The 23,957-nt window shown below is 46.3% G+C and overlaps 1 protein-coding gene across 7 annotated transcripts in view; it reads left to right on the forward strand.

Annotated features, from left to right (window-relative positions):
• FAM107B (family with sequence similarity 107 member B) overlaps positions 1-23,957 on the forward strand; it is an 87,193-nt gene that overhangs the window by 59,350 nt on the left and 3,886 nt on the right. For 4 of the 7 annotated variants that reach the window (XM_049706550.1, XM_033403435.2, XM_049706552.1 and 1 more), the window contains exons 2-3: positions 15,201-15,384; positions 23,728-23,878. In XM_049706550.1, the coding sequence (XP_049562507.1) occupies positions 15,257-15,384; positions 23,728-23,878 (279 nt within the window). In that variant the 5' untranslated portion in view covers positions 15,201-15,256. Of the gene's footprint in view, positions 1-12,220; positions 12,653-13,564; positions 13,662-15,200; positions 15,385-23,727; positions 23,879-23,957 lie in introns of those variants that run through there. The other 3 variants (XM_049706553.1, XM_033403437.2, XM_049706554.1) reach the window with 3 other exon arrangements.

Consider the following 23,957-nt stretch of genomic DNA (forward strand, 5'->3'; position numbering starts at 1 on the left):
TGATGCACTGGGGACAGGAACGAGAGGAGTGGAGACCGAGGTGGGGTGTGCGTGGAACGTACTGGGGCACCTCTGTGGTCTGTCTGGCCCTGATGGTGGGGCCAGAGTTCCACAGCCTTGGGTCAGAAGCCCCTGTGCTGTGGGGAGTGACAGACCAGCCGAACTCTTCTGTATTATCAGAATGTTAGAACCAGGAAGGGATCTCAAGGGTTATCTGGTCCAGCCTTCTCTTTGTACCGATAAGGAAGTTAAATAATTTATTATTTTCAATTAAGCGTCACCTCATAAGCTTCTAAAATCAGATAGTCAACCTTGGAACAGAATTGGCTGGTTTTTTTCTCCTTGTTCTGGGAGAGCCAGGGTTTTGAGAATTGAAGTGGCCGAATGGTGGACGAGAAAGCAGACAGCAGGGGGTGACCCTATTGCTCAGCCCTGGGACACTGAATTGATTTCATGTCAAGCCTGCACCGTCCCTGAGTCACAGGAACTTCCCTTGTGTCTCTTGTCATGTCTGCACACGTCTGTATGGTCCCCAAAGGCTTCAAAGTAACCTTGGACGTAGGGGAGCTGTCTTATGCCAGTGCCGTGTTTTCTAGAATTTACACACACTAGTTTTCTTAGAGCAATTCCCCCAAAATAGTTTTCTTCTTTTCCTTTTAGTAAAGAAACACATGTGACAAATACTTCTTTTAAAAAGCAACAGCTGCTCTGAACACAACTGTGAGACTTCTGCCACTGGGTGACACTGTTAGACCACAGAACACTCTTCAACGGATAGAATCAAGGATCCCTGAACTTCAGATCTCATCACGCTGCTTCACCTAGGAGAGAGAGAGAGACTCTGAACCACTTAATGGTCATCTATCAAATGTTATTTGATAAGTGTAATTTATCAGCCTATGGCAATTTTAAGGCTAATGAGTTTAAGGTAATCAATTATTTAAAAAATCTGTTAATTGGACAGCATTTCAGTTGCTTAGAGGTTTGTGCAGATTGATGGGCCGCATGTTAATGAAGTGCTAATTACTTCACGGGAATATTTATGCAAGCCAGCGCACTCAGATTTATTTCCCAGCAGACAACAATCTGAGTTATCTTTCTGGGGCAAAAGACTCCTAGCTCGTACGCAGCAATTCACGTTATGGACTTTGAGTGAGGGTTTCGGGGAGTCATCTTGAGCAAGAGGGAGCATCATCTGCTGGGCTAGAAAAATGGGCATGTGGTTCCCTGGACTGATCTGTATCAGGAGAACCAGGAACTTTTGTCTCTCACTCATTCTGTGCTTTTTGAAGATCAAGTGAGGACAGAGTCTGTTCAAAGCATGAGGTGCCCTCTCTCCCCCTCCCGTGTTTCTGGCGCCTTCTGTAAGCCTGAGCTCTGCACCTCACTTGTCAACAGGTCAAATTGAGTTCAACAGTACGCGGAAGGCTCATAGTGGTGTTTCTGGGGATAAGAAATGAGGAAGAGTCAGGCCTTTCCTTTGGAACTTTAATGTGAGGGATAAGCAAACTTGTAGTTTTCATACAGGCAGCCATGAGCATCCTTAGAGAAGTGTTAACGGCGTCCTGTTGGGACAGAAAGGAGGGAAACTGCAAGAGGAATCAGGAAAAGCTTCCCGGGATGAGCTCCTTCGTTTGGATTCTCTGTTGCTTCAGCATCTGCCCCCTTTATTCGGTGCAGTTCTGTCGGGTGCCCACGGGGTGGCGCGCAGCCCAGTGCTGGGAACGCAGGAGGGAGTAAAGCCAGATGTACCGCTGGCCCCTGGAGCTCAGCCGTAGGCACAGGGCGGCGGTGGCCCCAGCTTCCTGCTGGTTCTTCTTCGTCAGCTGCTTACAGTGGGGCTAATTCCGCTTTGGATGGCATAAGTGCGAGGCGTTGTGCTCCAGGTGGGGGGATGACTTAAGTCAGTCGGGGGTCTTTTCCTTTCTGAAGGGACGCACATCGGTCCTTCAAGGGGGACCACTTGGAGATGCATGACTTGTAAGTGTCAAGTTCACACGGGAAGGGAGTACCGCGTGAAATTGTTCTCAGCACTGCAGACAAGAGGGAGATGGCCTGGGGGAGTGGCCGTGGGGAGATTCAGGAGAGGGAAGCATCCCACTGAGAAATGGCTCACAGAGAGGGAGGGCTGAGGGCGTTGGGGACCCAGAGAAGGGTCTAGGCTGGGCCTGATCCTGAGAACTCTTGGCGCCAAGAGATCAGGCTGGAAGAGGGCACCTGGGCCTCCGGTGCAGGGAGGCCCAGGAGAGAGGGTTGTCCAAGGGGCTGGCTTTCAGGTCAAGAAGGAGATGGACAGCAGCTTTGAATTCCAGGGAGAGGCTGGGGAGAATGTACCCCAGGAAGCCAGGAGCACCCCATATTCGTGGACTGGGAGGTTTTCTGCGCTCTCTTTCTGCTAGGCATCCAGTGGTGGCTTTTTGTCCCTAGTGCCTTACAGGTCACAGACAGCCCCTGTGGACAGGCCTGGGGGCCAGAGCACAGGACCTTGGATCTGAAAGAACATCTGCCCCCCAGGTAGCAGTTGGGAAGCAGGAGGTTTGCTAAGGTCCTTCCAGGTTGAAATCCCTGTCGATTCGTACTCAGGCCCAGGTGTTTCCTTGGGGAGAAGCCCGAGTGCATCTGCTCAGATGAGAAGCCGCCCTGTGCTGTTGTCCTGCGGGAACGTGAGCGACACAGCAGGCCCTGCCGTTCCCCGTGCGGAGGTGGTGGCCCTGCTGCAGCTCTGCTGGGGTCCCCCCGCCGGTGAGGCCCCCGCCGGCTGGCCCTTCTCCTTCCTTCAGGCGTGCTCACTGCTTGCAGAGTTAGTGCTGTTGTCTACCAGGGAATTCTAGAATCTTCTCTGGAGGCAGAGGGAGGGAATGTAGAGAATCCGTGTCTCATCTGAAATTCTGGGACTTGTTTAGTTATCGGAGTGAAACATCACCTGGATCAGCTGCCTGCCAGGACTGAGGGATGTCATCGCTGGCTGAGAGCCCTTGAAGGATTTTATTCACCTCTTTCACCATTTTCCCTTCCTCCCTCCACCAAGCGGCTCAGGGAATTTTTATCCGTTTTATATTAGTTTTGTTCTACCTAGAGACTTTTCTTCTTTTTTTTGCCTGCACCGCGCGGCTCGCGGAACTTCCCTGACCAGCGATCAAACCTGCGCCCCCTGCAGTGGAAGCACGAAGTCTTAACCGCTGGACCACCAGGGAAGCCATAGAGACTTTTTTTTTCTCACACCCCCAGAGTGGTTTTTGTTTTTATTTTCTCTGTATAGTTTGTCTTCCCAGTTTTCCAAGGTAGCTTGAATATCCACCTTTCTAGTAAAACCAGATTATTCAAGAACTGCTTTTGCTTTTAACTTTTACTTAGGCTTTGAGCATGACCTCATTAGGCAACATAGCAAACTCCTTGTTTTTTTTGCTTTCTTTTTAAAATTTTTTTAGCAAAGCATTAGACTTTGGGGAGCTAGAAGGCAGAAGGAATTCAGTCACAGGGTTAATTTGCTGGTTTCCATGGAAAGCAACTGATACTTGCATCTGCTGACTGTCAGCATCACCTTCTTCTGATCAGGCACCGGCAGGATCTTGGGCGCCCAACTTAGGTATAAGTGTTCTCTGAGGTCCTGACATTCCGGGCATTTACTTTCAGGTTACCCCTTGTATGTGTTTGAGTAATTTTGTGTTAGATTATATTGAAAAATGCACTGTTAATGGTGTAGAAACTTGATTAGAAACGTGCAGGAGCAATACACTTTACTTATAGTACCAGTGCAGTGCAGTGCAGAAGTGTAAAGTACTGTGCTTTGGGGGGACACTTTTGCTGTCTGTCTTCCACCCATTGCTTCTCTCCCCACCCCTTTCCCACAGGGTTTGACTGAACATTGTGCAAAACATGCCTCTAAAGAGATCTGGCCTGTTTTCTGTTTTGTTTTTTTTGTAGAGTTGTCTGCCATTGGGTCGTGAGTTCAGATTCCACGCGGGCCATGGGAGGTTAAGTAAATCGTGACCACTAATAAGAGTGACTTGATGTTTGAACAGTTAGACTCTTTATATTGGACTAACTTATGTTTTTATAGATCCCTCACGTTTGTATGATAGCTCTGTACGCAGCGTAGTCATTTACAACAGATTACTGAGAAATCAGGGCGACATAGCCAGTCAGCTGTAAAGATAAGAAGACTGAAGCCCAGAGACTGGGAACTGGTCAGGGTTTTCACGGCATCCCAGCCTTGGGCTGCGGGCTCCTCTCTGTGCTTTGGCTGTGCCGTCAGGGATTTTGTTTTCTCCCCTCCACTTCGTCCCTCCCTGACTCTCTCTCTCTCTCTCCCATCTAAGTCCAAATTGGAAAAATGAGCAGAGGCCAAGATGGGGTTCACCATTAAACTTGGTCTAAAATAGTATACTTGTAGTGCGTGGTCATCCATTTTTCACTGTGATAGGACATTGATTCATGGAGGGTTAGATTAATGAGTTAATTTGTTGGAACTACTTAACTGTCCGGTTTATTGAACATCTGCCACATGGGCTGGTACGACGTATGGTGAATGTTTTCCTTAAGTTTTTTTTAATGCTTGGGACAGTTCTGCAAACGTGGGTGTACGAGCCCTGATTTACAGGTGAGGAAATCAAGACACAGGTTAAGTCATTTGTACAAAATCACATAACTGGTAAGTGGCATAACCAGGCTTCTAATCCAGGATGGGTGGTCTTCAAACCTGGTGGTATTACTTCTCATGGACTGAACAGGGTTTCAAATGGATGAAATAACAAAACTGTAATAATATAGCAGCAACTGAATGATCCCTAGATTGTAAGTTTAATAGCTATTTAATATGTACTGTATTTATTGAGGGATAATATGCATACAGAGCAGGGCATGAGCCCCAAAAGTGAACTGATGGGTGAATTTTCATAGTGAATGTGCCTGTGTAACCAGAACCTGTATCGGAAAACAGAACCTTACCGGCACCCCAGAAGCCCCCTTTCTCCCCACCCACTGCCTCTCTGCTCCCAAGGTAACCGTTATCCTGACATCTGACACCAGAGGCTGGGTTTGCCTGTTTTGAACAGCAGATCCGTGGAATGATCCAGGAGGGACTCCTGTGTGTCTGGCTTCTTTTGCTGACGTTGTATTTGTGAGGTTCGGTCCTGCTGCTGTCGTCGTTCTCATTGCTGTGTATTCTTCCATTATATCCTCACACCACCATCTACTTCTCCATCCGACGGTTAATGGACATTTGGGTTGCCTCCAGTTTGGGGCTGTTATGAATATCGCTACTCTGAGCATCCTTATAAAAACATTCATATGTTTTAAAGAAACTGTGTCCCTCTCGCAACCTTTCCCCACAGTAATGTGACTTTCTGCAAGATGTTTTCTGGTTGGGGTTATAAAGCTATGATGTTATAAAGCTTCTAAAAGCTTTCTGAGAGAGAAAGTCATCCTGTTAAAGCGAAACCTGTTGTCTCCTCTCCTGCCTCCCCCTGCCCCACCATTATCACGGCCCAGAAGAGTGGGATGCTTGCGGGCATACCCGTGGAATCAGACAGACTCTAGTTCAAATCCTGGTCCTGCCCTTTCGTAGCTGTGTAACCTGGGGCAGCAGTAACAGGGTTATTTTTACTAGTCGCTATTTGTTGCCGATGACAGCACTCATCGCAGGTGACATTTACTGGACGCTTACTATTCCAGGCCCTGCATTGGGTGTGCCTTTCTCATTTATTCTTCATAACCCTATAAGATAATCTTTCCCTTGCTGCCGCTGCTTCTTCCTCTTCCACTTCTTCTACCTCTTCTTCTTCTTTTTAAACTGGTGAGAAAGCTTGGCCCAAAGTCACACTTACAGTAAATGAGAGAACTGGAATTTAGACCCAGTTGGTGTGACCTGGAGCCTGTGGCCTTGAAGCTGTCTGAGCCTATAGGGAATTTGGAGACTTCATGGAGAATAAAACCTCCTGCCTCATTGGGCCGTCATGAGGCTGAAATGATGGGGAGAAGCTTGTGGACAGCATCGAGGGAAGATGCACAGTGACTCCACAATGGATTCCTTTTGTGGCATCTCTCTGCTGCTTTTTCAGGGTGAGGTGTGGGTGTCATCCTGGAAATGGACGCCTCGTGATTTGCGGAGCTATCGCCACCTACTGGTTGGTCCTGCCTCACCCTGACCAGCTTATCTTTAACCTTGGCACGCGTTCTGTCTTCCCGAGGTTTTTCTTGACTTCTTTCCCATCTTCTAAATATAAAATATGTGCCTTATTTTTTTTGTAAAAATACATTTTTGGGGGATGCAAAAACCGATGAGAATACTAGTTTGGTATTTTCCCAAGCGCATCAGTGTTTGGCATGCGTACAGCAGCATCTTTGTGGCCAGTTTATTGCGGGTCTGAAGTTCTAGCAGCAGTGGGCCGGGTAGAGTTGGAAAAATCACATTTATGAGCTCTTGTGGATGGCTGCGGTTTGGTGTCATTTGTCAGCCTTAGTTTATTAGGTTTGTGGCCACAGAGGTCATCTGGGCACTTGTCTGATGCCTTTGGGTACCAGATGCTGCCACTGTCTCCTGGCAACGAGACTGAATCCTTAGGTTTACCTCAGGCTTAGGAGTTTGTCAGTGGAGCCCTGGGCTGTTTGGGAGAAATTCCCATTTTAACTCACTCTCTGGTCTCTCAAGGCCTTTCTCCTCACAGCCAGCCAGCCTCCCTTCTGGGAACAGTGGCTATTGCAGGAGATTCCCGTGGGTCCAGAGACAGCCGTTCCCCTTCCAGGTTGACCCAGGCCTGGACTTGGCTGGCCTGCGATCTTAAATGACTTGGGTTTTTCAGGGTATCGTGAGAGGGTTGCTAGAATCTCTTAGAGACAGCCTGGGAAACAAATGCTCTTAAAAACTGCCTTGGAATTACTTTGCACTTTCCAGAAGAAGTCGCAGCAGTTCAGATGTTTAATGGTTTAGCTTCGCTTGGTTCTAGTACAGCTGTAACCTGCATGCACCGACAGGCTTCAGGTATTGTCTTCTTCCTTTTTATTTTTTTCATTGTTTAAAAAAATATTTATTTGTTTATTTATTTATTTGGTTGCACCGGGTCTTAGTTGCGGCACGCAGTCTCCTTAGTTGTGGCATGCGAACTCTTAGTTGTGGCATGCATGTGAGATCTAGTTCCCTGATGAGGGATCAAACCCGGGACCCCTGCATTGGGAGCTTGGAGTCTCAGCCACCGTGCCACCAGGGAAGTCCCAGTATTGTTTTCTAAAGGATTCATTTATTAGCGCTTCTAGGTAGAATTAGATTTTAAATATTAAGGGAAACATGGAATTTAGCATAATCTGTAAATTCTGATTTTTCATCTCAAAGGATTAGGTTTTAAATTTTATCTTTGTGGGAATTCCTGGTGGTCCAGTGGTTAAGACTCTGCGCTGTCACTGTTGAGGGCCCGGGTTCAATCCCTGGTCAGGGAACTAAGATCCCATAAGCCCTGCGGCCAAAATACAAAAAAAATATATCTTTGTGATGTAACAATATGTAAATGAACTACTAGAGCCAGGAATAGACTGATGGGAAACTCAGATGCAGTGAAATGTTTGTTTTATTAGTCGAGCTGTGGAATTTTTCTGTGGGGATGGTTATTCGCCTCTGGAAAGCAATCAACACAAAATACCCAGGACAGGCAGAGGCTTGGGCCCAGAGTTAACCTTTGAAAGAGCGAAAAAATGCAAAAGCAAGGACTCAGAAGGCATCTGTAAGGATGGGATTTCCTTACTCTCTGGGATAGTAGAGTTTAGTGATGATTTCCGTTTCTTGATTCTCAGGAATTAAAGGCAGAATTTTCATCAGGTTGCATTTTTCAGTGCATAGCATTAGTATATGTCTAAAATGCAAATCTGTGTTGTTATTCAATGGCTTAAAATCTTTCAGTGAATGCCCTCCACTTCAGAACAGCATCAGAGATCCTCACTAGCAGCCTTGTTTCCTTGATACACACCCTAAACTGTAGCCTGAGCCATTCAGAACTCCATGTGTGTGTGATAGACTTTTTACACTTTGCAGAAGGTTCTTAATGTTTGTAGCCTGAGTGGGTCTTAGAACCACTGAATGTTACCGGCGAGAACGTGAAGGGGGCTTCGTGGCCCCTTCCCCACGCTGGTTGAGAAGAAGGGCAAACTGGAGAGAAAGGAGAGGGAAAATGTTTGTGCCTTCGTTTCAGTGCCTGTGGGTCACCTAGTTGAACTCGTATGTTTTCGGAGAACTCTTATGCTTTAAAGGCCTTGAGAGGTAGAGCTTTGTATATACAGGGTTTCCCAGACCTCTGAATAAAACATGGAATGTTGTTAGTCACATAGTTTGACTAATAATAGTTTCCATTTATTGAATCTGGCATCATAGACATGCCAGAGATTATACCGAATACTTATATCCACATTATAGCCTGTTTTCTTTTTTTTTAAGTGTTATTTTTTTTTTTTTTGTACAAAATGTGTTAGTTTACTAACTCTACTTTTGTCATACATTGGCAACCTCTTTAATATCTAGAGACTAGATATTATAAAATTGGGACCCATTGGTCCAGTATATACAAAATATATACAGTAAAGTTAAACAAAATGCATGTAACATATAGAGCAATGGATAAGTTGAAATGTTCTAGTACCTGCTAGCAAAACATCTTTTGCAATCTTCCCTCCCACCTCCCTAAACCCAATGAACAAGCACAGAGTATACTGTTCAGAGAGGAGGTTTAACAATTCCATTTCCAAAGACAGTATTTCCCATCAGTTTTTAAAAGCTATTTACAAGAAGCATTATTCTACTAAAACTACTTTTAAATACATCAAGCACTTCTAAACATCTAGAAAGAATAGATATTTCGTATAAGAACTTACTTGTCCACTATGTACACAGCACTGTTAAATAAAATTGCACACGTGTAACAATGGTTATAATCTGAGGTATCTTCTAAATATGACCATTTTGGCCTGAACCATTTCCTCCCTCACTTCCTTCTCTCCACCACCAATCCAGTGGACAAGTACATGCATATGTAATGCTTAGAGGTGGTTGAACAAATTCATATCCAAAAGTCATTTACAGAGGACAAGCTTTCCTATGAATTTCAATAAAGTATACAAAATGTGCTAATTTTACTACTTTGTCATACACTGGCAACCCCTTTAACATCTAGAGACTAGATGTTGCAAAACTAGGACTCAATTTGTCCATTATATACACTATATACACAGCAAAACAAAATGAACATACAAAAAATGGTTTTGTCTGAAAATGTCCAGGTATGAACACACTAGCATATTACCTTTTGCAATTCTTTCCCTCCCTCCTCCAAACCACTGAACAAGTATAGACAATAGTATACTGCTCAGAGAGGTGGTTTAACATTTAACATTCCCAAAGACAGTACTTCCTGTGAATTTTAGCAAAAAGTTATTTACAAAGTGATATTTTACTACATCTACATTTAACATACGTTGGGCACTTCTAAACATCTAGATGGACTAGATGTTTCAAATAAGGACTTAATTTGTCCACTATATACAGAGCAGTACTGAATGAACTGCACACATGTAACAGTTATAATCTGAAACTGTCTTCAAAATACCAGCATTCTAGCCATTCTAAGACCAACCCCCTTCTCTCTCTCTCCCCTCCACCAACCCAGAGGGCTATCACGCTCAAATTTTCAGAAGACAATCTTTCCTAGAAATTTTAACACAAAATGTACAAAATGTATTATTTACTAACTCTATTTTTGTCATACACTGGCAACCTCTTTAACATCTAGAAAGACTAGATGTTGTAAATTAGGACTCATTTGTCCATTATATACACTATATACACAGCAAAGTGAAACAAAATGCGGGAACATAAAAAAGACAACGGTTAATCTTGCCTCACTATAAACACACTGGCACAGAGCTGTTTGCACTTCCTTCTCCTCCCCGCGACCTTGCACCAGTGCACAAACACAGTGCATACTGCGTACTGTTCAAAAAGGTGGTTTGGCCACCCCTCCCACCCAAACAACATTTCATACGAATTTTAACAAAAAGATATTTACAAAATGTCTTTTTACTACCTCTACTTTGAACAAATATCAGGCACTTTAGAAGATCTAGAAAGACTAGATATATCAAAAAAGTACTTATTGTCAACTACACAAAATGCACACACAAAACAATGGTTCTAATACGCAAATGTCTTCTGTGACCAGTCTGGCACAGAACCTTCTTTTCTTCCTCCTCAACGTCTTCCATTCCATGTCCTCTAACCCACTGAACAAACGTGGACCTCTGTGGCTCCTGATGTCGCCTCTAGAGGTGGTCAAACAACTCCATTTCGAAAAGTCATTTCCAGAAGACATTTCTTTTCTACGGTTTTTTTAAAGAAACAAATGGGCATTTACAAGACATGTGACTTTAACTCTATCATACGTCGGCAACCTCTTCACATCTAGAAGGCCTATATGTAGCGAAAAGTTTTCTTTCGAAAGGTTGGGGGGAAAGTTGAGAGCAGCTTTTTCATATTATATACACAGGCCTTCTATAAACGGCCAGTAAATCCTCCCAAAGGGTGGCGGGCACTTCCTATTGGCCGCGTGTGCTACATTATTCTACCATTTCTATCTTCCAACATCGAGGTCTTGGTAGAACGACGACCAACCGCCCGATGACCCGCTAACGTTCCACCCGTCGTCGACCGGGGCTCCGCTCACCTTCCGGGCCCGTTAAGGCCTTTGTCCGTCGTTGTCCGGACGAGGTGAGGTCTCGTCCAACTGGGGCAGAGAGGTCACCTCAGGTCCCGGATCCGCGCGGGCTCCAAGGCCTAAGGGTGGCTGAGCTGGCGTCCACGTAGAGCCCCCTTCCCGGGCCCTCGAGGCTCTAACGGCCCTCCGCAGCGTTCCAGTGGCCGCCATTCTTCTCGCCCTGCCACGCCCGACGCCCAAAGACGCCACGTCCTCAGTGGCCTGCTGGAGGCTTCGCCTAACCCCTGCAGCGTGGGGTCAAGAGACCCGGCGGTGGGCGGGATCTGGGCTCCGAGGGGCCGCCGCCATTAGGTCGCGGAGGTGGGGGTGGGGGAGCAGTTCGTTGCTGCTTCCAGGCTCTGGCCCTGCCAGTGGGCGGCTGCGGCGAGGGCTCTGGGGCTCGGTAAGACACAGCCTGAGCTTGTCCCGGGGGCCCCCCAGTTCACCTGCCGACCAGAGGCCGGAGGGCCTGGAGGGCCCCGGGCTAGAAGGCCGCGATCCGCTTCTCACTGTGCTCTCTGCCGGAACTCTAAGTGTTATTTTTATTTATATGTTTTTTGGGCTGCGTTAGGTCTTTGTTGTCGTGCGCGGGCTTTCTCTAGTTGCGGCGAGTGGTGGCTACTCTTCGTTGCGGTGTGAGGGTTTCTCATTGCGGTGGCTTCTCGTTGCGGAGCACGGGCTCTAGGCGTGCGGGCTTCAGTAGTTGTGGCTCATGGGCTCAGTAGTTGTGGCACACGGGCTTAGTTGCTCCGCAGCATGGGGGATCTTCCTGGACCACGGCTTGAACCTGTGTCCCCTGCATTGGCAGGCGGATTCTTAGCCACTGCGCCACCAGGGAAGCCCCTTCAGCCTGTTCTTACAACAACACTCATTTTAGAAGGTGGGAGAACCGAGGGGTAGACATCTTAAGCTTTGTCCAAGATCTCAAGCCAGGTTTGCTTCTCCTGTACTGAGCTGACCTTCATTTTCCTTCATTGACTTGACAGTTAAAAAAAAAAATTACTTTATGAATCAGTTACTGGGCCAGGGGCGTGTATATGACAAGAGTGTCTTCATGTTACTTTCTGGAAGAATGTTTCGTAGCAATAATAACATCCAGTTACAAAGTGCTTTTACTCCCAGACGTACTTCTGTCTCCTCCTCCCTTTCGGGCTGTGGATGCTCGCTGCTCGGAGCCCTTTCAGGCTTTACTTGCTGCTCTGGACTCCAAACAGCCCAGGGCTTCCCTGTCCTGCTAGTTATTCGTGGGCTCTGTTCCTTCATTTAAGGACTGACTGTTCATTGATTCAGTCCAAGGGGTCTGAGGAATATGAACGTAAACCAGATGCGGTCTTTGCCGTGAAGAGATGATATATGATTTATGTACATTCTGCTGCAACACAAGGTGGAGGTTGGCGAGTACTAGGAAAAGGGGGCAAAGAGAACCCCATAGTTGTCTAGAGGTCAGAGAATTGCACCTGGGGAGTTGGGCGGGGGGCTTCGTGGAAGATCTGACATGCGTCTGGACCTGAAGGTGTGAGTGAGATTTGGCTTTGTGGTCCAGGGTTGGGTAGGGAGCAGATCAGCGGCCGTGCCAGAGGGCACGTTGCAAGCACAGGATACTGGTGGGGAAGGCAGGGACTCGTGAACACACGGGGAGCAGTGAGTGTTCATTTTCCTTTCGTCGAGGACAGGATCTGTGAGCTGGGAGGGTTCCCTGACGATCAGAGCTGTGTTTCCCAGCCTTGGGAGCCATGGGGAAGGTAGTTGGCAGAGGGGAGAAAGTCGAACAAGGAGGTCAGTTAGATGCTTATTGCCATGTCGTGGCTCCAGGGTGGAAAGTTGCTGAAAAGGAACCAGACCCCAGATTGTTCTCCGGCCACCACCACTGCCAGGGGTGCTCAGGAACACACAGTGTGGCTCCCAGCCAGCTCACCCTCCTTCTCGTAAGTGACCTTTCCCAGACCCCAGTGTGGTCCACTGAACGGGGGCCACAAGGTCTCCCTTAGCCTGGTTTGCAGTCACGCTTGAGGTCTACACGCCTGACTCAGGCCGGGACTCCCTTTCCCGTCCCCACTTAGAAGAAGGGCAAACCAGGGAGAAAGAAGAAGGAAGATGTTTGGGGGCTTCAGTTACGGCAGATCCCCTCCAGCCGCTGCCCAGTTACCGCGTCACCACTCAGGCGTCCAGCGATGTCTCCCACCCAACACGTCCTAAAGGGAGCTGCTGACCTCACTCCCATCTGCTGTCCGCACGGCCTCCACCACGACCGCTCTGTCCTGTTGCTCAGGCCAGGCCCCTTCGAGACATCCTCGGCCCTTCTGTGTCTCATACCTCGTGTGCAGTCCTTTAGGGGAGTCCTGAGGCCTGGGATGAAACGGCATCTGTCTGGTCCAGACCGTCTGGGTCCCCTGACACCTCCCGGCGGCGTCTTTCCTTGGCCGCCTTGGTCTGTCCCACACTCAGCAGCTAGAGTCATTGTCTGGACTCATGAGTTAGAGCTCGTCACTTCCCTGCCCAGAGCCCTGCATGGCTCCCGGCTGTCACTCAGGGCAAAGGCCAGAGCCCTGACACTGGCCTTCAAGTTCCCGCATCGTATCACCTTCACCCCACCCCTGCGTCCCCACTGGTCCCTCTCCATCCCCACCCTCGCTGGTGTCTGTCCTCCCTCAGACCCATCAGGCGTGCTCCTGACTCCTGTCTCATTCTGGTGTCTGGAATACTCTTCTCCCCACCCCTGCTGACACCTTGACCTCAGGAGGGCAGGAATCTGTTTGCATTTGATGTCCCGGAGTTTAGGGCAGAGAAACCAGTCCTTTTATGGAAGCATATGGGCCTTCTTGTCTACTGATTAACTAGGATGAAACTGCTCTTGGCTTTTCAACAAAATCAAGACTGCCTACAAGTGTGTTTGGTGCCTCTCCAGTCTCCACCAAGGAGCACATTCTCCTCGGGGTGCGTTCACGGTCAGGCTGCTGGGATGGGGTCACTAACCTACCACTGTCGAGGTTTGTGAGTTTCCATTTGGGGGAGGGCTGCAGGCATGCTTGTTTTTAAAAGGTCAGTGCAGGTAGCATTTAAAGAATGTTTGGTGTAATTTGTTAGATATATATATTATTGCTCATTAATTTTGAGCCTTAATCATGTGTTTATACCTAAAATATATAAACAAATGAGGCAGCTACAAGTTTTCTGTTTTAGTTGACTTATTTATTCTTTGGGCTTTTGTCCTCTTTATTTTCACGTTGATTTTCAAAAGATTTTTCTTTTTTTTTCTGTTTTTTTTTTTTTTTTTTTGCGGTACGCGGGCCTCTCACTGTCGTGGCCTCTCCCGTTGCGGAGCACAGGCTCCGGACGCGCAGGCTCAGCGGCCATGGCTCACGGGCCCAGCGGCTCCGCGGCATGTGGGATCTTCCCGGACCGGGGCACGAACCCGTGTCCCCTGCATCGGCAGGCGGACTCTCAACCACTGCGCCACCAGGGGAGCCCTGTTTGTTTTTTTTTAACTAATTTTATTGGAATATGGTTGCTTTACAATGTTCCGTTAGCCTCCACTGTGCAGCAAAATGAATCAACCATACATATACAGATATTCCCTCCCTTTTGGACTTCCCTCCCATTTAGGGTTACCACAGTGCATTAAGTAGAATTCCCTGTGCTTTGCAGTATGTTCCCATCAATCGTCTATTTTATAAAAAATGCTATAGATGACCTTATTTCCAAAGCAGAAATAGAGACACAGACGTACAGAACAAAAGATTTTTCTATAAAAATAGCATCATAGGGGCTTCCCTGGTGGCACAGTGGTTGAGTCCGCCTGCTGATGCAGGGGACACGGGTTCGTGCCCCGGTCCAGGAAGATCCCACATGCCGCAGAGCGGCTGCGCCGGTGAGCCATGGCCCTGAGCCTGCGCGTCCGGAGCCTGTGCTCCGCAACGGGAGAGGCCGCAGCAGTGAGAGGCCCGCGTACCGCAAAAAATAAAATAAAATAAAAAATAGCATCATAATTTGTTATACAGAACATGGGTTTTAAGATCGGAGGGTGTTCCTTTTCTTTCTTTCTTTCTTTTTTTTTTAAGTTTGAGATTTACACTACTGGTAAAATTAACCTGGACGAGTTATTTATTTATTTATTTTTGCGGTACGCGGGCCTCTCACTGTTGTGGCCTCTCCCCTTGCGGAGCACAGGCTCTGGACGCGCAGGCCCAGCGGCTATGGCTCACGGGCCCAGCCGCTCTGCGGCATGTGGGATCTTCCTGGACTGGGGCACGAACCCGTGTCCCCTGCATCGGCAGGCGGACTCTCAACCACTGCGCCACCAGGGAAGCCCTGCCCCTATCTCTTTGACAGAGCTTCAGAGTTTTCAGTGAAGTGGTGAAGGGGCCCCGTGGCGGATGCGGTGTCAGCTGCTGGGCCAGCCCGGCTGTCCTGGGCCTCGGCCTCTGTGTAGACGTCTGAGCAGAGACCACAGTGAATTTCATCTTTCTGTTTCAGACAGCCCGCTGGAGGATTCTGACCTGAAGGACACGTATCTCATCCCGAGAAACATCATGGCTGAGCCAGACTATATAGACGATGACAATCCTGAACTAATTAGGCCTCAGAAACTAGTCAATCCTGTCAAAACATCCCGGAACCATCAAGACCTTCACAGAGAACTTCTTATGAATCAAAAAAGGTAAGATGCTTTCTTGAGCGGAGTTTTCCTTAGGGGACTTTTAAGGTAACTAGATTTAAGTTTAGTTACGTTTACAAAGGCTTTGAAGAGTTGTTTGTTTCTTGACCATATTTAACACTTCCTATTCCTTTCGCATCCTTGAGTCAGGGCACCCATGATGTAAAGCCGTCTGCAGGCTCAGCTGCCGGCCCCAGGGTCTCTCGGAGTTCTGTGGTCCTGGGTCCCCTTCTCAAGTGGATGCGTATTTTAGAATTTGTACAGAAGGGGCTGGATTAAGGATAAAAGAGGGTGTCCTGCGTCGAAGAGGAATACATTATTGCTTAGATTTGTAAAAATTCTGAATTTTTCCCATATATCTGGGGAAATGTGAGAACAGATACCACCCACTTCAGCATCTGTAGAGTGGCAGGGAGAAGTCTCTAGAACCACATCAGACTTAACAGTAGATAAGGACCCCCTTTCTTGTGTTTTCATTTGTTTGTTTTTAGGGAGCATTTTAAATGATTACTATCATTTTTATTGTTATTAATTGTTTTTTGGAGAGGAGCAAAACATTTACCTTCAGTCTTCTCTGTAAACCATTTTTAGTTCCATCTGTGTCATACGTAATTTAGGGCATTGGGTTCGGTATACTCTGCTTCTTTTAATTTTGAGAGTTTATTTTATTGAAGTCTAGCTGATTTACAGTGTTGTGTTAATTTCTGCTGTACAGCAAAGCGATTCAGTTATACATATTTATATTCTTCTTCATATTCTTTTCCATCATGGTTTATCACAGGATACTGAATATAGTTCTCTGTGCTATACAGTAGGACCTCGTTGTTCATGCATTCTGTATATAATGATTTGAATCTGCTCATCCCAAACTCCCCATCCATCCTTCCCTTACCCACCCGCCTTGGCAACCGCAAGTCCTCTTTCTGTCTGTGAGTCTGTTTCATAGATAAGTTCGTTTGTGTTGTAATTTAGGTTACACATATGAATGATATCATATGGTATTTGTCTTTCTTTTTCTGATTTTGGTTCGTATGATAATCTCGAGGTCCATCCGTTTTGCAGCAAATGGCGCTATTTCATTCTTTTTTATGGCTGGTACTCTGCGTTTTAAGTGATTAGGGGCAGGGCTACTGGACTGGGAGAGCTGAGGATGAAAAGTTGCTTTATTTATTAGGACACAAGGTTACTAGAAGATCTGTTAAGCTTCGTTTAGAACTGTTTTCAGGTCTTCATAGTAAAACTGTGCTGATCTGAGTTGTGGAACTGTGGACCACTCATCTGCTCCCTCTTTGCTAAGCCTTGGTGAAAAGGTAGCTACTGCCCACTGCACTGAAAGATGTGCAGACCAAGCTCAGCATTGGGGTAACGTTTTGGAAGAAGGGCCTAATTAAAAATAAAAATGAAACATTTTAAAAAGGGATGAGGGGGCATTTTTATGGCAGTTCTCCGTCGGAGTGTACCTCTTCCAGAACTCATATCTTCTGTCCCAGGAACTCTTTGTAACTACATTTCTCCCTCCAGATGTGGGAATGTGACTTACTTTCTGTCCCCAGCACACTAGCGTGCTGTCTGAATAACGCTTAATCAGTAGAATGTGAGTTTGATCCCTTTTGAATAAGTCCTTAGCTTCTACCTGTCTTTGTCGCATAAAAACAACAAAACCCCCAAGGATTTGGTATCATCACGCCCATAGCAAAACAAGACTGTATACGTTCCTAAACAGACCAGAGAATTTGGAGGCCGTCCTTCCTGGGAAACCATGTCTGCATGTTGGTGGGAAGATGGAAAGTTTAATATCCTCTAAAAGAGGGTAGCCGAATGGTTTCCTAAACCAAATAATTTTCTGATTGTCTTTACCTCTTGGATCTCAGTCCCCTTGCCTGTCAGATAGGAGTAGGAGACTTAGTTAATCTCTAAGGAACATTCTAGTTCAAACTGTTGTTGGGTTTTTGTTTTTTCTATTTTATCTATGAAAAGGCTCCACGTCAGAATAGAGACAACGGTAAAGCAAAGTTGGTGGAATAGTTGTTCTTTGAATTAGAGGCTATAGGCTATTCTGCAGAAATGTAGTTAGTAGCCTGGGTCTGTCTGTGTAAAACATTACATTCAGTTTGTGCAACTGAATCTGTTTCCAAATTTCCTGGAGTAGGCACATTCTGTGAAAATGGACCTCGTTCCTGTTTGCCTTTCTGTCGCCTGTTCTTTCTTTTCCTTGTTTGCACAGCTGACTCCTTAGCCAGGCCCAGCTCAGCTAATTTTGGAGAATGCTCGTGTTCACTCGAGCACCGTGGTATAGAGAGGACCTGGGCCTTGAGGTCAGGGAGAAATGGTATGAATCCTGGTTTGCCATTGAACTTGACCTACCTTTTATGATCCTGGATAGGGTCTTCCTTCCTGAGATCTGTTTCTTCATCTCTAAAGTAGGGGATAAAAATATCTTTCTTATAAAAAAATGAAAGTAAATGAGAGCATGTTTAAATACCTGTTAAAACACCTGGCATATAAGAAGTGCTCATTTAGTCCCATCCATCTTCCCCCTTACTATGTAGCAACATCTGAAATTTCCTGTTGCTTTTTCCCCTTTTTCTCTGAAAAGTTCTGGTCTGGTTGTAGAAGTACATTAAAAAAAAAAAAAAAAACGAAAATTAAAGGGAGGTTTCAAAATCAAACGAATATATCTTATCCTATGCCTTCCGGTTTTTTCAAGGTAAAATCTTAGTTTGGTAGGATCCTCGTATTAGGAATACAACTGGTTTTAGAGTGAAAACTTCTCAAGCAGTTTCTTCTCTTTTATTCATCTTCTATCACGCATGCTTTTTAGAGACTGTGGGGTTTTTATTTCTGTTTTAGGGCCAAATAATAGAAAGTATCACATCAATAATATATATATATTTGGTTCAAGGATAGTCATAGTTGCTTACCGGTTTGTACCATAATGAACCTCTGTTTACTTGTCTGCGGTTTGTAAAGGGCCTTCCCATGTTTTATCCAGTGATCTTTCCAGCAACCCAGTGTGTGTTGTCTTGGGGTTGTTCTCATTCGACATGTGAGTGAGAGGAAACTCAAGAGTCATTGGCTGAAGAGTCTTTTCAATTTCACATGATAGTTTTATTGGAATAAAAAAAGGGTAGAAATCAACATAGAATTACAGGCAGTTTAAATTAAAGACAGCGATGAATCAAATTTAATAACCATATAAATGAGAAGAAGGGGTAGGGGTAGGAGAGGGAGAGAGAACTGAGATGTACACGAAACAGGCTCTGTGGAGCTTTTGCTCTGCGTGGCCACAGTTTCACTCGAAGACCTGTCGCAGTCCAAAGAGTTGCCTTGCTTAGGAGAGCATATCCTCATAGGTATTCTAACGCCGTATCTTGCACTCTTTCAAGTATCTCATTCTGCTCCTCTATTTGCTGTCTTTCGGACCCAGTTAAGTTTCAGGTTAAAAGTCTTTAAAATTTGATCTGGTCACAGTTTACCACCAAGTCTGACGATTAAGACCCTGTGTCAGGTTCTCGGATTCTTTGTTCCTATAACAAGGCAGATTGCAAGAGGCATTATTTTTGGTAGTTGAAAGATCAGTGTTCAAGAGGTCTTAAAAAATGAGAATATTTCCAATATAATTTAGAGAGAATCTGTCTTCCCTAAAAAGAGTACTTCTGGGGCAAACAGAGAATGCCCGACTACTCTACATCCCTGCCAGTGGCTCTTTGGCTTGTGCATTTCAGTCGACAGTTTCTAGGTCCCTGTGTTTTTGGTCACTCTTCAGTTGGTGTTCTTTGTTAGACAAATAGGTAGATCCTCAGTAAATGCTTGTTGCCGTGCAACGTGGAAAAAAAATATGGGAAGTTGAGGTCGAAATATTTACATTTGAATCCACGCCGGTTGAAATGGCTCAGTCATAAACGTGGAGCAGGGCAGGCCAAACCAGGAGATTCCAAGATTCAAGATCAAGGGCCTGAAAGTCAAAGGCAACCCTTCCCCTCCCCGCTACAGAAAAATATTAGGCCAGGAGGTGTGTGGCTGGGTGGGCAGGGGAGGGAGCGTGTCGTGTTAGAGTTGGCGCCAGTCCTGCCCCTGCCTCCGTGCTGACCTGGCTCTGGAGGCGTTCTCCCTTTTACGGGTTCAAGTGTGGCCGGTGTGGAGGCGGAGTGGCATGAACATAGACCGGTCCAGTCGGCCCCTGAATGTGTTCAGTGGTTTATATGAAGTGTGAAACGGACCTTTAAACATCGTCTGTACGTCTTCATCAGTGGTGGTGGGAGTACAAATTGTTGCGGCCTATTTGGAAAGCAGTTTCACGGTCCACATCCAAATCCAAAATGTGCAGACGCTTAGCCAGCAATTCTGCTTCTGTGAATGTAGACAGCAGAGATGCTTGGATAGGAGAGATATAAACGGACAAGGAAGCTCCCCGCCTCATTGCGTTCAATGGGGAACAATTGGAAACAACCTAAATGTCTCGCATTATGGACATGGCGAAATTTGGGCACTTCTGTACTCCGATAAGGGTCTAGAGAGTGTGGGGCACACTCTAAATAGTGAGTGATCTGTGGGTGCAGGAATGGGTGCAGGGCCTCTACCGTGTACAATTTTCCGGGCCACCATTCACCTAGATTACAGTGCAAGTGGTGCACCCCGTAGATGTCTAACAGGGAGAGTCTAAGTGTGCTTTCCCTTTTTTTTTGCGGTATGTGAGCCTCTCACTGTTGTGGCCTCTCCCGTTGCGGAGCACAGGCTCTGGACGAGCAGGCCCAGCGGCCGTGGCTCGCGGGTCCAGCCGCTCCGCGGCATGTGGGATCCTCCCGGACCAGGGCACGAACCCATGTCCCCTGCATCGGCAGGCGGACTCTCAACCACTGCGCCACAAGGGAAGCCCTGCTTTCACTTTTTATCTTGCATGTATGTATATAACACCTAACCTCTCTCTTTTTTTTTTTTTTTCAAAGAGCACATATTAATTTTAAAAATCGGCTTGGTCCGCTGTGATAGTCACGAGAAGCAGTTCGGGAATAACTGTTGGTCTTGGGTGGTACCAAGCCCCCAGGTCGTAAGCAGTTGTCAGTCATAAAGGGATTGAAAGTTCTTGTTAACTGAATTGATTAAAGAGAATCAACGTTGTCATGCAGAGACTGATACTGTAATTTTTATGAAATTTGGAGCTTATTTCTGTCTTGCTATCTCTGCAGCCTGATCTAGTTTTAGACTCAGAGAATCACATAGGCAGTGCTTGACTTTTTCCATTCAGCATAGAAAGTTAAGTGAGCTGCTTGATAAAATATTAACTAAATTTGTATGACTTCTTGACTATTATAAGTGTAGGACATTTATCATATAAGCACCATTTTCCTGAGTTTTGTGTTACTAAATATTTTATCTTACTGCACCACTGTGTAAAATCTTTGAACAGAAAACGCATACCATATATTAGTTAAACCCATTCACGTGTTGTGATAGAATGCCAGCTTAACGCGTCATACATCAGAGTTTGTTCAACAGCTTTTGCATAAGCCAGAAGCACTTAATAACGGTTGAAGTTAATTTCACCAGTGAATTATAGTTTGAAATTTAAATTATGCAGGTAGCTAAATTCTTAATCCTAAAATTTAAATCCCTTAACTCTGTCTGTGCTGTCATCCTGAGACTTTTTAATAGTCATGCAACTGCGTGGGTCTTTACTCAGATTATTTACAAACATTTTCCGGTGCTCAATGACACTTAAGTCTATTGGAGTGAAGTACCATAAGCAACTTTTCTTATTACACTGAGTAAGACTTAATTTCCAGAGTAGTCTGTCTATACTTCTGTCCTCCTCATACAATCTTAATAACTGTGAAATAAGTTGTAAATTGCAAAAATAACCCGTCTCTTTTATTTCACTGGAAATATGGCTGAGCTTAATATTTCTTTCTGTTTTTTTTTTTTTAATCTATTTATTTATGGCTGCATTGGGTCTTCATTGCTGCGCGAGGGCTTTCTCTAGTTGTGGCGAGCGGGGGCCCCTCTCCGTTGCGGAGCACGGGCTTCTCATCGCAGTGGCTTCTCTTGTTGCGGAGCATGGGCTCTAGGCACGCGGGCTTCAGTAGCTGTGGCACGTGGGCTCAGTAGTTGTGGCTCACAGGCTGTACAGCGCAGGCTCAGTAGTTGTGGCACGCAGGCTTAATAGTTGTGGCTCGCGGGCTTCAGTAGTTGTGGCTTGCAGGCTCTAGAGCACAGGCTCAGTAGTTGTGGCACACGGGCTTAGTTGCTCCGCGGCATGTGGGATATTCCCGGACCAGGGCTCGAACCCGTGTCCCCTGCATTGGCAGGCGGATTCTTAGCCACTGGGCCACCAGGAAAACCCCGCTTTCTGTTTTTTTAAAACCGAAAGTTCTGCTAATGAAAATTGGGAAAGGGAAGACATATATGTTATTTTAATTCTGTGTCCTTTATCTTCAGTGATGGAATCCACTGACGGTTACTGTGTAAACAGCAACTTTGCAAAATCATTTATTATGATCTTAAAAAGAGGTAGAGAGGAGAGATGCTGGCATTTTAAAAAATCACCACTAGATAGATGTGGAAGTGTGACACCGAGGATTATTTTACAGATGTGATAGGGTGAACTTGAAAGAGATTGAGGCAAGGGTGGTGTTGAGATTCTTAGAGCCAGGGCACGTTTCAAAAGGAAATTCTTTCAGTTAACGGCAACTCACATGACTCCTAGTTGATTAGTCGCATTAGCTGATTGAAGTAGAGTGGAGAAGAGCCACGGAGGTCGACCGGCCTGAGCTACAGACTCCCAGGTGTCATCAGCAAGGTCAGCAGGCGTGTGGGGAGGCGCACAGGCCACCTCGGTGGTCTGAGGCTGCTTCAGCAGCACCGGTTTCCCGCAGCCCAGAAAAGCACCGGTGCTGGTTGAGGCCACGTGTGCATGTGTGGACACGTGTGATGGCAATGTCACTCACCCCCTGGGCTGCTTGGCACTGATAGCGTTCTTCCTGTTCTGTGGCTTGTTTCTTTCTTTCTTTTTTTTCTTTTTTTGCGGTACGCGGGCCTCTCACTGTTGTGGCCTCTCCCGTTGCGGAGCACAGGCTCCGGACGCGCAGGCGCAGCGGCCATGGCTCACGGACCCAGCCGCTCTGCAGCATGTGAGATCTTCCCGGACCAGGGCACGAACCCGTGTCCCCTGCATCGGCAGGCGGACTCTCAACCACTGTGCCACCAGGGAAGCCCTTTGTGTTTGTTTGTTTGTTTTGTTTGTTTGTTTCTTTTTTGGTTTCTTTTTTATTGTCAAAGTTAATAATGAGTTGAGATGACTCAGGGGCTAGTGGAGACTGGCTCAAGAGAGAGAGGATGGTGAAGAGGGGGAGCCCGGACTAGAGAAATCCTGAGGAATTAGCCGAGGACATGGAGACCAGGCAAGTCCCAGCTGACCTTTAACATAGACAGAAATCCCACCTGCGAAAATGCCAGTGAACGTCGTCCTTCTCCTGACCTGCTTGAGACATTTCAGATGAGGGTTGCTAGGGAATGGCCCGAGTTTGGGTTTTGTTTCGCCCCATTTGAAGAGATGGCAGCCTGATTGATCTCTCCCCAGTGTCGAGGTCCCCTGAAGCCTGACTTCCGTGTGTTGTCAGCAGTTGAAATGGTTCCAGAGCACTGGGCTGGGATTCAGGATCCAGGTTCTCCAGGGCCACGCCCCCAGCCACGATGGAACCTTGGACGTGCCTTCTAGATGCGCAAGAATCCTCTCCCAAGTCCGAAACGTGAAGGGTTGGAAGAGGTTTCTGGGCCATTTGGTTGTTGAAGTGTCTGTGCTAGCTTCTCTCGAGGCTGCATTTAGTACTTGGGGTCAGGGGCTCGAGCCTGGGAAGCTTCAACATCTTCCTCTCCATGGTGGGTGACCGTCCCACCCAGCGAATGAGCATGCTGTTCCCCACCTTCCCCACCCAAACCTCCTGCACTAACCTCCCTTGCATGACCTAGCGTCGGGCATACGGTAGGCGCTCAGGATGATTTTATCGAGCGATGGGTTTTGCTTACTGTTGGAAGGTGCTCTTGCGCTTCCTTTCATGCTCATGGATTTCTGAGGCTCCCAGTGTCGACCGTTAGCTGGTGGTAGGCATCACAGTCACGCTAAGTCACGAGACCCCTCTTCTGTGGTTGACGCCTAAAATTTCTATTCATGAAAGATGCATCCACTAGATTAAAACTTTTAAATGTTGTTAATGCTTTAAATATTTTTTTAATTAAAAAAATTATTTTTACTAGTTTTAATTAAAAAATTTTTTTTGAAGTATAGTTGATTTACAGTGCTGCATTCATTTCAGGTGTACAGCAAAGTGATTTGTTAATGCTTTTTTGCAGGGGACTTGCCCCTCAGAATAAGCCAGAGCTGCAGAAAGTGATGGAAAAGAGAAAACGGGATCAAGTAATAAAGCAGAAGGAAGAGGAGGCACAAAAGAAGAAATCTGACTTGGAAATAGAACTATTAAAACGGCAGCAGAAGTTGGAGCAGGTAGGGGTGATTGGGGTGAAAGGTGTTTTTTCGGTTGTTGTTGATTAAGGGGCACAATGTATTGATTTGGTACATTTGT

Source organism: Orcinus orca, chromosome 2 (genome assembly GCF_937001465.1).
Source record: "Orcinus orca chromosome 2, mOrcOrc1.1, whole genome shotgun sequence".
Taxonomy (NCBI): Eukaryota; Metazoa; Chordata; class Mammalia; order Artiodactyla; family Delphinidae; genus Orcinus; species Orcinus orca.